Here is a 12,344-nt window from a genome sequence, read left to right as displayed (position 1 = left end):
CCCCCGCATCTTCTTGCTCTTTGGGTGGGAAAGGCCTGGACCAGAGACTGCACCGCACAAAAGCAACGCTCGCTACCCGGCTCTGAGCAGGAAGTAACTTAGCAACAGCGACCGCGGGAGACGGGGAAAGGGGGACGCTCTGCGCGCTGACGTCACGCGGACGCACGGCCACGTCGGCCCCGCCCATCACCCCGCGAGTCGGGTTTCCGGCGGGAGCGCGGCCCGAGGGCTGAGGGGAGGCTCCGGCTCGTGTTTCCGAGTCGGCCGCGGGCTGCCGCGTTCCCGCGCACTGGCCAGGATGCCTCACTTGGAAAACATGGTGCTTTGTCGCGAGTCCCAAGTGTCCACCTTGCAGTCCCTGTTTGGAGAGGTATTGTCGTCCAAGTCTCGCTGCTCTTCCAAATCCTGGAGGCAGGGTCTTGGACACGTTTCCATTTTTTAACGTTTGTGTTTGGCTTGAAGGGCAGAAGGTCACGCTTTGCGTGGACAAAGGGGCTGCTAGGTCTGCCCCACAGAGTAACTTCCGATTTAGGCCTCTTCTCTACTGGACGTTGGCCCTGAGTTTCACACAAGGCCACAGAACGGGATTTTATACAGCTGGTATCCACTTGCAGTTGTTTGTTAATCAAATACGAGGTCATGCGAATTTCAGTGATGTAGTTGGTGTAATTTAGGTGCGAAGAGTCGGTTTTCAAGACCAGAGAGGACCAGCGTGGTGCTTTCAGGTTTAAAACTTTCGCAGCTTTTGCAGAGTCGTAAAAGCCCTCAAGAGGTTGGAGGCTAGGCTTCCTGACTGGCGGTGCCCAGGATTCCCAAGAGGTAGAGGGTCTTCCCCGGGATGAATGAACTTCTGGGGAGTTCATTTCTTATGTAAGAGGTGGTATTACCAATTCAAAGCAACCTTTTTATTATATTCTGGTGGCCTTTGGTGAACCTTTTGCTTCAGGCTGTTTATTTCGACTTGTAATTAATCAGACTTGAATCTTAACTGTAAGGAGGGTAAAAGAGAGCCTAGGGTCATACTCATTATGTACTTCCATCCCCACCACCCACCTATCTTCTGTTTGCTTTCTTAAGTACTTTCTTCTAACTGAAAATGGTGAATGGCACTTAAGGTGGTCTGTGAAGTTTAGTGGAAAAATACCACCCTCCTTTTAAGGGAGCATTTGTTAGGGAATTAAGAGATTAATGACTTTTTCTTCTGTCAGTTTCAGGTTATAGTGTTTTCCGTTTTAGTTACCCATATTATCACTGAAACATTTTTGTGGTTATGTTCTATACATTCCTTCCCCTTGGTTGATAAATTTACAGCCAGAAGTGCCCCAGTTGATAAAGTGTACTGGCATATAGGGATAAGGTGTAGTATTGACTTGGTAGTAGTATGAAAAAGGTTTTGAGCTTTGCAAATCATGTTTGACAATATTACTATCACTTCTAGGTTCTGTGCATGTGGGAGATGCAGAGAAATACAAAAACCTGGTTCATATTTCTAAGCAGAGTCATCATTTGTTTAGCATTAAGTATATACTATGCATGTTCTCTGTGTTAGGCACTGTACCAAATCTTGACTTACTACAATTTATGTTAAAGAGGTTTATGAAGATGAAAAGTTAAGTAACAGTGTGGGAGTTCAATACAATTCTAGGTAGCAAGGGAAAAGATGAGACATTATTAAGCACCAAATAATGTATGCAGTCACCTGTGGCAGGATTCTGGAAAAGGAGACTTTTAATGTAGCTTGGAAAAATTTCCTGAAAGGCTGTCTGGAACTTCTCTTTAAATGTGAAATACACTGTTTGGGTAGCAGAGATGCTCAACAAGCATGTATTTAGTTCCTTGAACAGAATTTTTGATCTAGTTAATTTATAAAATTGCTACATAAACCTTTAGAAATGGCTATCATGTATTAAAACATCTATTTTCAGTCTCTTTTAGCATTGGAATTGTTTTTGCATAGACATATACCATTCAAAAAGATTATTCCTATATAAATCCGAGTTCCTGATTTGTCTTGCAAAAGGAAATGTTTAATTACTGGCTAGAATAAATTATATGTGACTACTATTGTACAAGGTAGATTATAGAGACTCTCATGAAAATTTCGTCATCAAATTTTCTTGTAATTATTTTTTAAATGTTTTATCTTTCCACTACATTATGAACTCCACCAAAACAGATTTGTACTCTTTGGCTCATCATGGTTTTCAACATTTAATAGGTGTCTAACAAGTGTGCATTCAGTGAGTGACTAAAGCGTAGTCACAATATTGGCTAGACCAATGGAAGGGCCTTTGACAATATTTACTTTTTTTGGTGGGCACCTAATGTATTATGCAAGCATCTTGCAAATAATTATTTGAAATATATGCTCTGTCATTTTTATCATTTTATTTGATGAAATGTATACATTTAGGCTAGGGTAAATATAGTATGCATAATTCACAAGTGTTTTATAAGTTTTCCTAAAAACAGAGGACTCTTAAAATTCCCTCTAACCCTGCGATTAAATATGCCACAGTTAATTTCAAAATGTATAAATGCAGTCTGTAGGGTTAAGGTCTTTATAAAAAGGTTAAGATAAAAATGAAGTATTGTCATAATTATCCTTGAAAAATGTCTCAGATCTACAAATTGGAAAATATGAGTTTGTATAAATAGACCTGTACAATAATAAATAGTACAGATATATGGTAAAATGTATATATAATAAACGCACCAAATACTGTTTTTCAGCAATTGTAATTTCTTATCAGAAAGTGCTTATAGTTCAAGTCAAGTGATGATGAAATCCACTGTGTACTCACTCTTGAAATAATTTGGATAGAGTATTTTACCACATACAACTTTCTCATGAGTTGATATTTATTTCAGTTTTGTATTTATGGGCTGTTATTTTTTTCTCTCTTAGAGACATCATTTCAGCTTTCCATCCATTTTTATTTATGGTCATACTGCCAGTGGGAAGACTTATGTAACACAAACCTTGTTGAATACTTTAGAGGTAAGATTAACCCCAAACTCATTGTTAACTGATTTCTATTCAGAGAATTCTAGAAATGGAAGGGATCTGAGCTGCTGTTTAGTCCAGTTTGCTTTTCTCTGAAGGACTATCTTTTATATAAAACATTTGTGACCAACATTTGTTTGACTACTTTAAAGGACTGAACTTCAGAAGTCGTTGTTAGATAATTTGAAAATTGATGTTAGAAAGTTACTTTTTAACTTGAGTCATAGTCCCCTCTGTAACTTTTATTACCTGATAACATTTGTGGTAAAACATGTAATATTAAATTTAAAAATACATTAAAATCAGTTCTTTCCCATTGTTGTATTTATTATATATAACAGTTTATTATATGCAACAATCTAAACTGTCTGTTAGATACTGGTAATTCTGAATCTCCGCAAATACAAAACTGACTTTACTCTAACCTTCCCATATTGCCTATCATGGTGAATGGCCTTGCCACTCCCACAGAGGTCTAAACTTGTTCTTTCCTGTTTCCTCATCCTTGCTCTTTTAGTAAATTGAACAAGTAAACATGTTCTATTGATTCTACATCATTAATGTCTTAACTTCAGTTACCTTTAATTTTAGCCGTTGCTATTTCATTTTCATTTACCGTTGTTTCTTTCACGTATTTATATAGCAGTTTCCTAATGCATTCTGTTACTCACCCTGCAGTTACTTGAAAATCTTATTGCAGATCTTCAGTAAACTGCCTAAGTGCTTTTGCCTGATATATAAATAGGAATTTTCACAAAGTAATTCAGTGTATCTTTTTTTTAAAAGATTCATTTTTTTTATTTATGCATATAAGAACTGGGGTATAGGCCAGAGGTGCGGGGGGCCAGAGGATTCACCAGAGACAGAGTGGGAAGCAGAACAGGTGAATCTACTGAAACACGCTGCTAAGGGGAGTAATGGGTGAGATAGAAGTCTGCTGTGCCATGTGGGTTAGTTGACTGGCAATAGCTTGATAGCACTGAGACTTTAACCCCTGCGCCACCAGGGAGGCCCTAATTCAGTTTATCTTTCATAGTGTTACATAAATAGTTAAAGAGTTTGGGCTGTAGAATCTGGTCCACTCATGTTCTTTTGGATTCACCACTTAGTGCTTTCCCTATCTGAAAAATAGGGCTCATAGTGACCACACATGGAATTGTTGAGAATTAAATGAGTTAATACATGAAAAATGCTCATTTGTTAAGCACTTGGTAAACTGCTATTAATGATTATTTCCATATCTTCTTCTGTATCTTAAATCAAAGGTGAGTAAGCTTTTTCTTAAGGGTCTGATAGTAACTATTTTAGGCTTGTTGGCAGTATAGTTTCTATTATAACTGTTCCACTCTGCCTTGATGTGAAAGTAGCTATGGGCAGGATGTGAATGGATATGCCTGTGTTCTAATATAGCTTTTATATGTCAAACAGATGACCTGTAGGCTGGAGTTTGGTAATCCTAGTTCTAAGCACAGTATGCATGTTTTGCATGGCATGCTGAACTGTTTAAAGTTCCTGCTTTTAATTTCAAACCTTGGCATGTACTACACCCTCTGGCTTTCCTGTACTACTTTCCCACACCATTTTTACTATCCTGTTGCTTGGAAAATGATTATTTATTTTTCTACTTGAAGTGAAGGAAGACTTCTCTGCTATCCCACACTGTGTTAGATGTCCCTCTGTTGTGTGACCTCAGCACACTGCGCTTGTTTCTTTAGCCCTCTCAGCTGTGATCTCTGTTTGTGCTTCCTGGTTTCTTGAGATTCTGCCGGGCACCATGCACAGTGCTTTGCTGATATCAGGTTGTGGGTATTAACCTTGGAGCCTGAAGATCTTCTGTGCTTTTTTTAAAAAATTAGATGCTCAGATTTCATAATCTGTGTGAGCAAGGTCCTGGCATTTGCATTTGAGAACTTCCTATGTGAAGTATCACACACACACACACAAAAAAAACACACACATATAACAGGTAAAAGCATGAAAAGCAAATAAGGGAGTTCCATATTTAAGGTTATAGTTCACTTTTTAATACATTATAGTGTTTTTTTGCTGTTCAAACACTTTAATAAATGGTGATTATCACCATTTCTGGTACAGGTACACAAAGAGACACTTAGAATTTGCTACCACTAAAGGTCATGGATAGTACACAGATAGCAGTAAGACACTTATTCAAAACAGATATTATGGACTCTAGTATATAAAGAAATGGGGGTAAAGGAAGTCAGCAAAGGCTGGTTAAACTCTGCCTAAATAAATATAATGTAACTGTAGTTACACTGTTATTCTGAAAGAATGAAAAGCCTCATTTGGGCGTGATTTATGGTATAACACTAAAAAGATTTACTGGTTCCATTTGTGTCAGATGCCACAAGTTATCTTCCTCTGAATGATCAATACTGCTCTTAAGATTTCATTCTGAGGGCCTCCCTGGTGGTGCAGTGGTTGAGCGCTGGGTTGCGAAGCTGCAGCCTCTGCGGCACCGGTTTGATCCCCGGCTGCTCCCCGGCCACTGGAGGAGGGTCCCGCATGGCGCACAGACCTCTCCTGCCGCCCGCTGCTCCCCTCAGCAGTGTACTTAGGTCCTTCTGCCTGCTCTGCTCCCTGCTCTGGCTCTGGTGAATTCTCTCACCCTCCCGTGCTTCTGACTGTACCCAGTGCTTGTATATATAAATAAATAAATAAATCTTTAAAAAAAAAAAAAATTCATTCTGAGAACAGTCTATATTTCTGAGCAAGTCTTTTTGTTTCCTTGTTACTTTGGAATCATCTCCATTTTAATCTTTAAATGAAGAGCTAGTTCTCAATTCTCATAAGAGGACTATTATGATTTCTAATTATTAAAATAATTTTTGATTATTCATTCATTGGGTTCATTCATCATTAAAGTTATTACCTTAAAATTTTAAGTATGAAATTCCCACTAACAATTTTTTTAAAAAGATTTTTATTCATTTATGCATACAAGAGCTGGGGTACAGGCCAGAGATGCGGGGTGGAGTGACAGAGTGAGGAGCAGAACAGGCAGAGTGACTGAAATACACTGCTGAGGGGAGCAGCAGAGAGACAGGAGAGGTCTGCTGCACCATGTGAGTTGCTCCCTGGCCTCCTGGGGATTGAACTCATGCTGCAGAGGCTGTGGATTGCTTCATAGTGCAGTGTTTAACCCCTTGCACCACCAGGGAGGCCCTCCATTAAGAATTTTAACATTCAGTGAACTTGAGTTTCTTCATTAGATTTCTGTGTAGGAAAATGTTTGAGTTCCTGTGGAAAACAAATGGCCAATAATTGAAGTGAGTTTAATGAAGGGACTATTTTTACAAAGGTTGAACCAATATTAAGGAACCAATAAGGGATGATGAAGTATTGAGAACCTTTATTTTCCCCAACCTGAATAGGCCACAGGAGGAGCTGTTACCAGACCCCATCAGGAGCTGTAACCTTAGATGAGGGACTGCCCAACTGAAACTGTGGCATTTGGTAGAAGAATGCACCCACTGTCAAACTGTGGGCCACTGAGGGGTAGGGGTGGGAGTCAAGGGAATTAAATATGCAACTTTTCTCTCTTACCAGTCTTTTGCAGTCTCTTGCTGGTTCTTCCAGCTAGAACAGAATATCCAACTAGAACCAGTGTAGGTGGTGCAGTGTGTAGTTGAAAGCTTCCTGGGAAACAGAGCAGGTTGAGAAAGGTGGGGTCATGGATTTAGAAGGGCAAATGGGGGATACCCAACAGAGCCATTATTGTTTATGTTTTCTATTTACACTTTTTTTTTTAGCTCCCACATGTCTTTGTGAATTGTGTTGAATGCTTTACCTTGAGACTGCTTTTAGAACAAATTTTAAACAAGTTGAGTCATCATCGTTCTTCAGAGGATGGTTGTTCTACCCAAATAACCTGTGAAACATTTAATGACTTTGTTCGCTTATTTAAACAAGTAACCAAAGCTGAAAATCTCAACAATCAGACTGTATATATTGTAAGTAATTTAATTTCATTGTGTCATCTCTTATTGAAAACTGATTTGCTTTTTAACCTAATTTCTATGTATTTGTTTTGAGTGTTATTGTTTATAATGCACTGTGAAATGTGCTTTTGGAATAAAAAATGTTTTAGATATATTTCTTAACCAGAGGGAGCTTCAATTTAATGGGAAAGTTAGGACACATACTGATATGTGATAAGTGATTACTAAGGCACTTCTGTTATATCTTTGTGAGGTGATAACATTTTAGATCAAGCTAAAATAATGATTAGTAGGAAGGAGCTATAGAAGAAGAGTTTTATAAAGAGATGAGGTAAAGGCATGTAGATGGAAATAGAAGTCAGGGAATGCCAAAAAAGTATAGTTTCAGTGGGTTATAAAGCTTCGGTGGTTATAAAGAAGAAAGAGATTACAAAAGTAGGTGGGGGAAGATCATGGATTGTTTTTAAAACTGTGCTAAAGTACTTTATTTCATTTCCTGGGGAGTGAGATAGAGTAGTAAAGATTTTAGAGCAACATATATGCTTATAAGAACATTACTCTGAGAGGGTTTGTTGAATAGGTGGATTGAAGGGAGTAAAACTGAAGACCAGAAGAATGTAGCTCCTTACATTAGAGAAAGTTTGGGCTGGACTAGAGTTGGGAAGAAGATGCAGAAAGGAATAAATGAAAGAGATGCCAAAGGTTGAATTTGTTCATTATGTTTGGGTAGTTTTGTGGGGATGAAAATGAGTCATTTGATTTTAGGTTGACTAAGTTTGAATTGTAGTTACAATATTGTGAAAATAACTGACAGATGACTAAAAATGTGTAATGTGTTTTACATTAGTGAGCTCTTGTATACTTTAGTCTTTAGAAATTTATTTCTGGAACTGGAATTGAATTTTAATACAATGCCATATCATAATAGCTAAGTTATAAATTCACTGAAGGTACAAAATTTTATGCATTTTTGCACTTTCTTAAATATATAAAGCACTTCCATGTTTTAATTTAATTCATTTTTTTTCAATAAATATTTATTGAACACTTCCTGTATGCCACGTACCAATCTAGATAGAATAGGGAACAAAAAAAAGAGTCTCTGCCTACTTGCAGCTTATAGTTTAGTTGAGAAAGATAGATAATAATTCAAGTTAGTATGAAACTTGTCAGATATGATACATTAATAGAGTGATAGAGAATCCAGTGGGTGGGAGAGAGTAGTTACTTTTCAAAGTGGGGAAGACAGAGAAGATCTTACTCAAGTGGTAACTGAGCTGAAACCTGAATAAAATGAAGAGCAGGCCATGAAGATTATGAAAAAAAGTATTCCAAGCAAGGACCTACATGAAAGTATAAAGGAGACTGGAGCATGCCTTGCGTACTCAAAGAAAATCATGTTGGCTGTGTCACCGTTATAGTTTAAGTAAGGGGAAGAATGGTAATGTTGAGAATCAAATGATGACTGCAAGGATAGAATTGTGTATTGTAGTGTTATGAGTTGATTTTCTTTTCCAAAAATTCTTTTTTTTTTTTTTTTAGGCATGTTTTTATTTATTTTATTTGTTTGTTTTTTTTGTTTTTGTTTATACATGCACTGGGTACAGTCAGAAGCGCGGGAGGGTGAAAGAATTCACTAGAGCGGGGAGCAGAGCAGGCAGAAGGACTGAAGTACACTGCTGAGGGGAGCAGCGGGCGGCAGGAGAGGTCTGCGCGCCATGTGGGACCCTCCTCCGGTGGCCGGGGAGCAGCCGGGGATCGAACTGGCGCCGCGGAGGCTGCGGGCAGCTTCGCAACCCAGCGCTCAACCGCTGCGCCACCGGGGAGGCCCCCAAAAATTCTTATGTTGAAGGTTCTACCTTACCCCTAGTAGCTCAGTGTGACCTTATTAGAAAGTAGGGCTATTGTAATTCCAATTAGTTAAGATGAGTTGGGCCCCTAATCTGATGTAACTGATGTCCTTATAAAAAGAGGATATTTGGACACAGACTTATACACAGGGAGAATGTCTGGTAAAAATCAGTTATGCTGCCATAAACCAAGGGAACTACCAGAAACAGAAAGAGAGAGAGAGAGACAGACAGACCTATAACAGATCCTATTCCTGCACAATCAGAGGAAGCATGGCCCTGATCTTGGGCATCTAGGACATTTATTATGGCACCCCAGGGTACCCAGTTTTCAGTTATGAAGCATTTGTAACAATTTAGACAAAGTTTAATGTTGGCTTAAATTAGGGTAGTAGCAGTGGAGGTGGTAGGAAATAGTCTTGACATATTTTGAAGGAGGATTGATAGAATTTTCTGATAGACTAGGTATTGTTTTTTCCCAAGTCCAATATAATCAGGTAGGTAAACATGAAAGGTGAAAGTTTTATAGTTATTCAGCATGAGATAGTTTTTAGAGTTAATCTATAGACCGTTCAACTATTTGAATTGGTAAGCATCAATACTTAGGAAATAATACAGAAAGATGTCTGAGAGTATTTTCTAGTTTGTAAATTAGCTTACAAATCAAGAGTTTATTAGAATGCCTTCATGTAAATTATGAAAAATACTTGGGTCTGAATGAAATTTTTTTTACTTCTCTGAATATTAGTTATCTGATAATTGCTTTTTAAGAAGCATCATTTATTAGAATACCACAAAAACATTAATTATAGTGAGTTAGCTTTATCAAATCAGAAAAATGAACTATTTACTGCTTTAGCTTTGTGTTTTGCATTAAAATGGGTATAAAAATGGGCCAATTTATTTGAATTAATTGTGTCCTGGAATAGAGAATTATTTAAATAGAGATTGATGGGGAAATGGCATAATGTGAATACAGAGCGGAGAAACTAATTTATATCTTTTTTAGCAGTAAATAATTTTAGCTTTATTTTGTCTACACTAATTAGGAATAAAATATCTTAAGTTGATTACTCATACATTGTTTCAAACTTACTAAAATTGATACAAAACAATTTGTACTATACAGGGAAATGATGTTATATTTTCTACCTTTTAATTTTATTCAGAATTTAAATGATTATAATTTATAATAATATTAACAAAGTGTAACTTTGTAAAAATGTTTTCTTTGGAGGAAGGGTCATTTCAGTTTTGGGAAGAATTCTACATAAACCTAGACCATCTTGCCATAATCAAAAGCTAAGAAACTATCATTATTACTAGGGTCTTTTCAAAAAGACACAGAAGCTCATGGATAGAAGGAATTGGTACTGTTAAAATGTCCATACTAGCCAAACCCATTTGTAAACTATATTATAAAACTAAAGTAATAAAACCATTATGGAATTGGTATCAAAATAGATTTGTGGAAAAGAATTAACAGTCCAGAATTAAACCTTGTATATATGGTGAATTAATATCTGATAAGTGAGTCAAAAATATTCAATGGGAAAAGGACAGTCTCTTTAATAGATTGTACTAGAAAACTGAGTAACCACATGCAAAAAATTGAAGTTAGATCTGTGGCTTAAAATTCATAATTCATAAAAATTAACTCATAATGGATTAAAGAATTATAATAGCTGAAACTATAAAACTCATTTTTTGGATATGACACCAAAAATACAAGAAACAAAGGCAAAATAAGTGGGACTACATCAAACTAAAAAGTTGTACAGCAAAGAAAAATCAATAAAATGAAAAGGCAGCCTACCAAATAGAGAGATTATTTGCAAATCATGTATCTGATAAGGTCATTAATTTCTAAAATATGTAAAGAGCTTACACAACTCAGTCACATAAAACAATATCTGCTTAGACAGTGGACAGAAGACTTGAACAGACATTTTTCCAATGAAGACATGCAAATGGCCATTGGGTCTAGGAAAACATAGTTGGCATCACTAATCATCTGAAAAATGCAAATTAAAACTACCATGACCTATTTCACACCTGTTAGAATAACTATCATCAAAAAGATAACTAGTGTTGCAAGGTTGTATGATCCTGGATCATATGGTAAGTTCAAGCGTTAGTTTTCTTGAGAAACTCCGTATTGTTTTCCAGAATGGCTGTAACATTTCCATAAGGACTGCATTGCACATTCCCTTTTCAGCACACAAGGATTCTCTCTCTCTTTTTTTAAAGATTTATTTATTTATGTATACAATAACTGGGGTACAGGCCAGAGGTGTGGGGCGGGGGGAATGAGAGAATTCACCAGAGACAGAGGGGAACAGAAAAGACAGATTGACTGAAATATACATAGCTCAGGGGAGCAGTGAGCGAGTCAGGAGAGGTCTGCTATGCCATGTGGGTCACCTCCCTGGCCAGGGATGGAACTCGTGCTGCAGTGACTATGGATAGCTTTATAATGCTGCGTCTTAACCCATTGTGCCACCAGGGAGGCCCCAAGAATTCTCTTTTTCTACAACCTTGCTAATACATAAGGGATTTGAAAAAAATCATAATCCCTCCCATAACACTGAATAGATTTTAATTTTTATTTACACAATCAGTTAAATAGGACTTAGCATGTAGTGACATTTTATTTCATTTTATTTTTTTTAAGATTTATACAAGAGCTGGGGTATAGATTAATGCGTGGGAGGGCGAGAGGATTCACCAGAGCCAGAGTGGGGAACAGAACAGGCAGACTGATGGAATACACTGCTGAGGGGAGCAGCGGGTGAGACAGGAGAGGTCTGCTCACCATGTGTGTTGCTCCAAGGCTGGTGGGAATTGAACCGGCACTTCAGAGGCTGTGGACAGCTTCACAGTGCTGCACTCAACCACCTGCACCACCAGGGAGGCCCAGTGACAAATTTTAAACAAGAAAACTTTTTTGTAGTGCAATTCAGAATTTTTTTTGTCTCTATAATTTTGGTTCATAGTTAATTTCATCAAATAGTATGAAAAATGCATGCTGTTGTTATTTCTTGTACCTAAGATGTCCTTAAAGTGGCTTACATCTTTTTGATGGTATACTTATAAAAGAAAACTTTTAAATGTAGCTATGACTCATTTTCCATGTAGAAATTTGGTTTAAAATATTCTGGCTGTAAGTTGTCTGTTTTATAACTATTTGAAATGTCTTCTATTACTACAAAAGTAAATAAAATTAAAAATTCAGAAGTTTTTTTTTTCTTTTTAACATGGAAAATTCAAATCTTGCATTGTGGAGTATGTTATATAAATAGATTTGTAAATCAATTTTGATGCTGCATTTTTTTTTTCCAAAAGGTTCTCGATAAAGCAGAGTATCTAAGAGACATGGATGCCAATCTTCTGCCTGGGTTTCTTAGGTTACAAGAATTGGTAAGTAATGTATGAGAGTCTTTTATCCCTGCAGACTAATAAATAGATTATATTGTGAATTTTTTTCATTTTCTTGATCTGCTAGGTGAAAAATGATATTGTAAT

The 12,344-nt window shown here is 37.1% G+C and overlaps 1 protein-coding gene across 1 annotated transcript in view; it reads left to right on the top strand.

The window, feature by feature from the left end:
* Positions 1–298: 298 nt before the first annotated feature.
* The window catches only part of ORC5 (origin recognition complex subunit 5), a gene marked incomplete at both ends in the record, with an annotated part of 55,880 nt that continues 43,834 nt past the window's right edge, over positions 299–12,344 (top strand). The window contains 4 exons of the mRNA XM_084230519.1: positions 299–370; positions 2,909–3,001; positions 6,781–6,981; positions 12,165–12,239. Of these exons, the coding sequence (XP_084086645.1) occupies positions 299–370; positions 2,909–3,001; positions 6,781–6,981; positions 12,165–12,239 (441 nt within the window). The remainder of the gene's footprint in view (positions 371–2,908; positions 3,002–6,780; positions 6,982–12,164; positions 12,240–12,344) is intronic.

Source organism: Talpa europaea (genome assembly GCF_964194135.1).
Source record: "Talpa europaea genome assembly, chromosome: 3".
NCBI lineage: Eukaryota > Metazoa > Chordata > Mammalia > Eulipotyphla > Talpidae > Talpa > Talpa europaea.
This window is presented reverse-complemented; position numbering and strand designations above follow the sequence as displayed.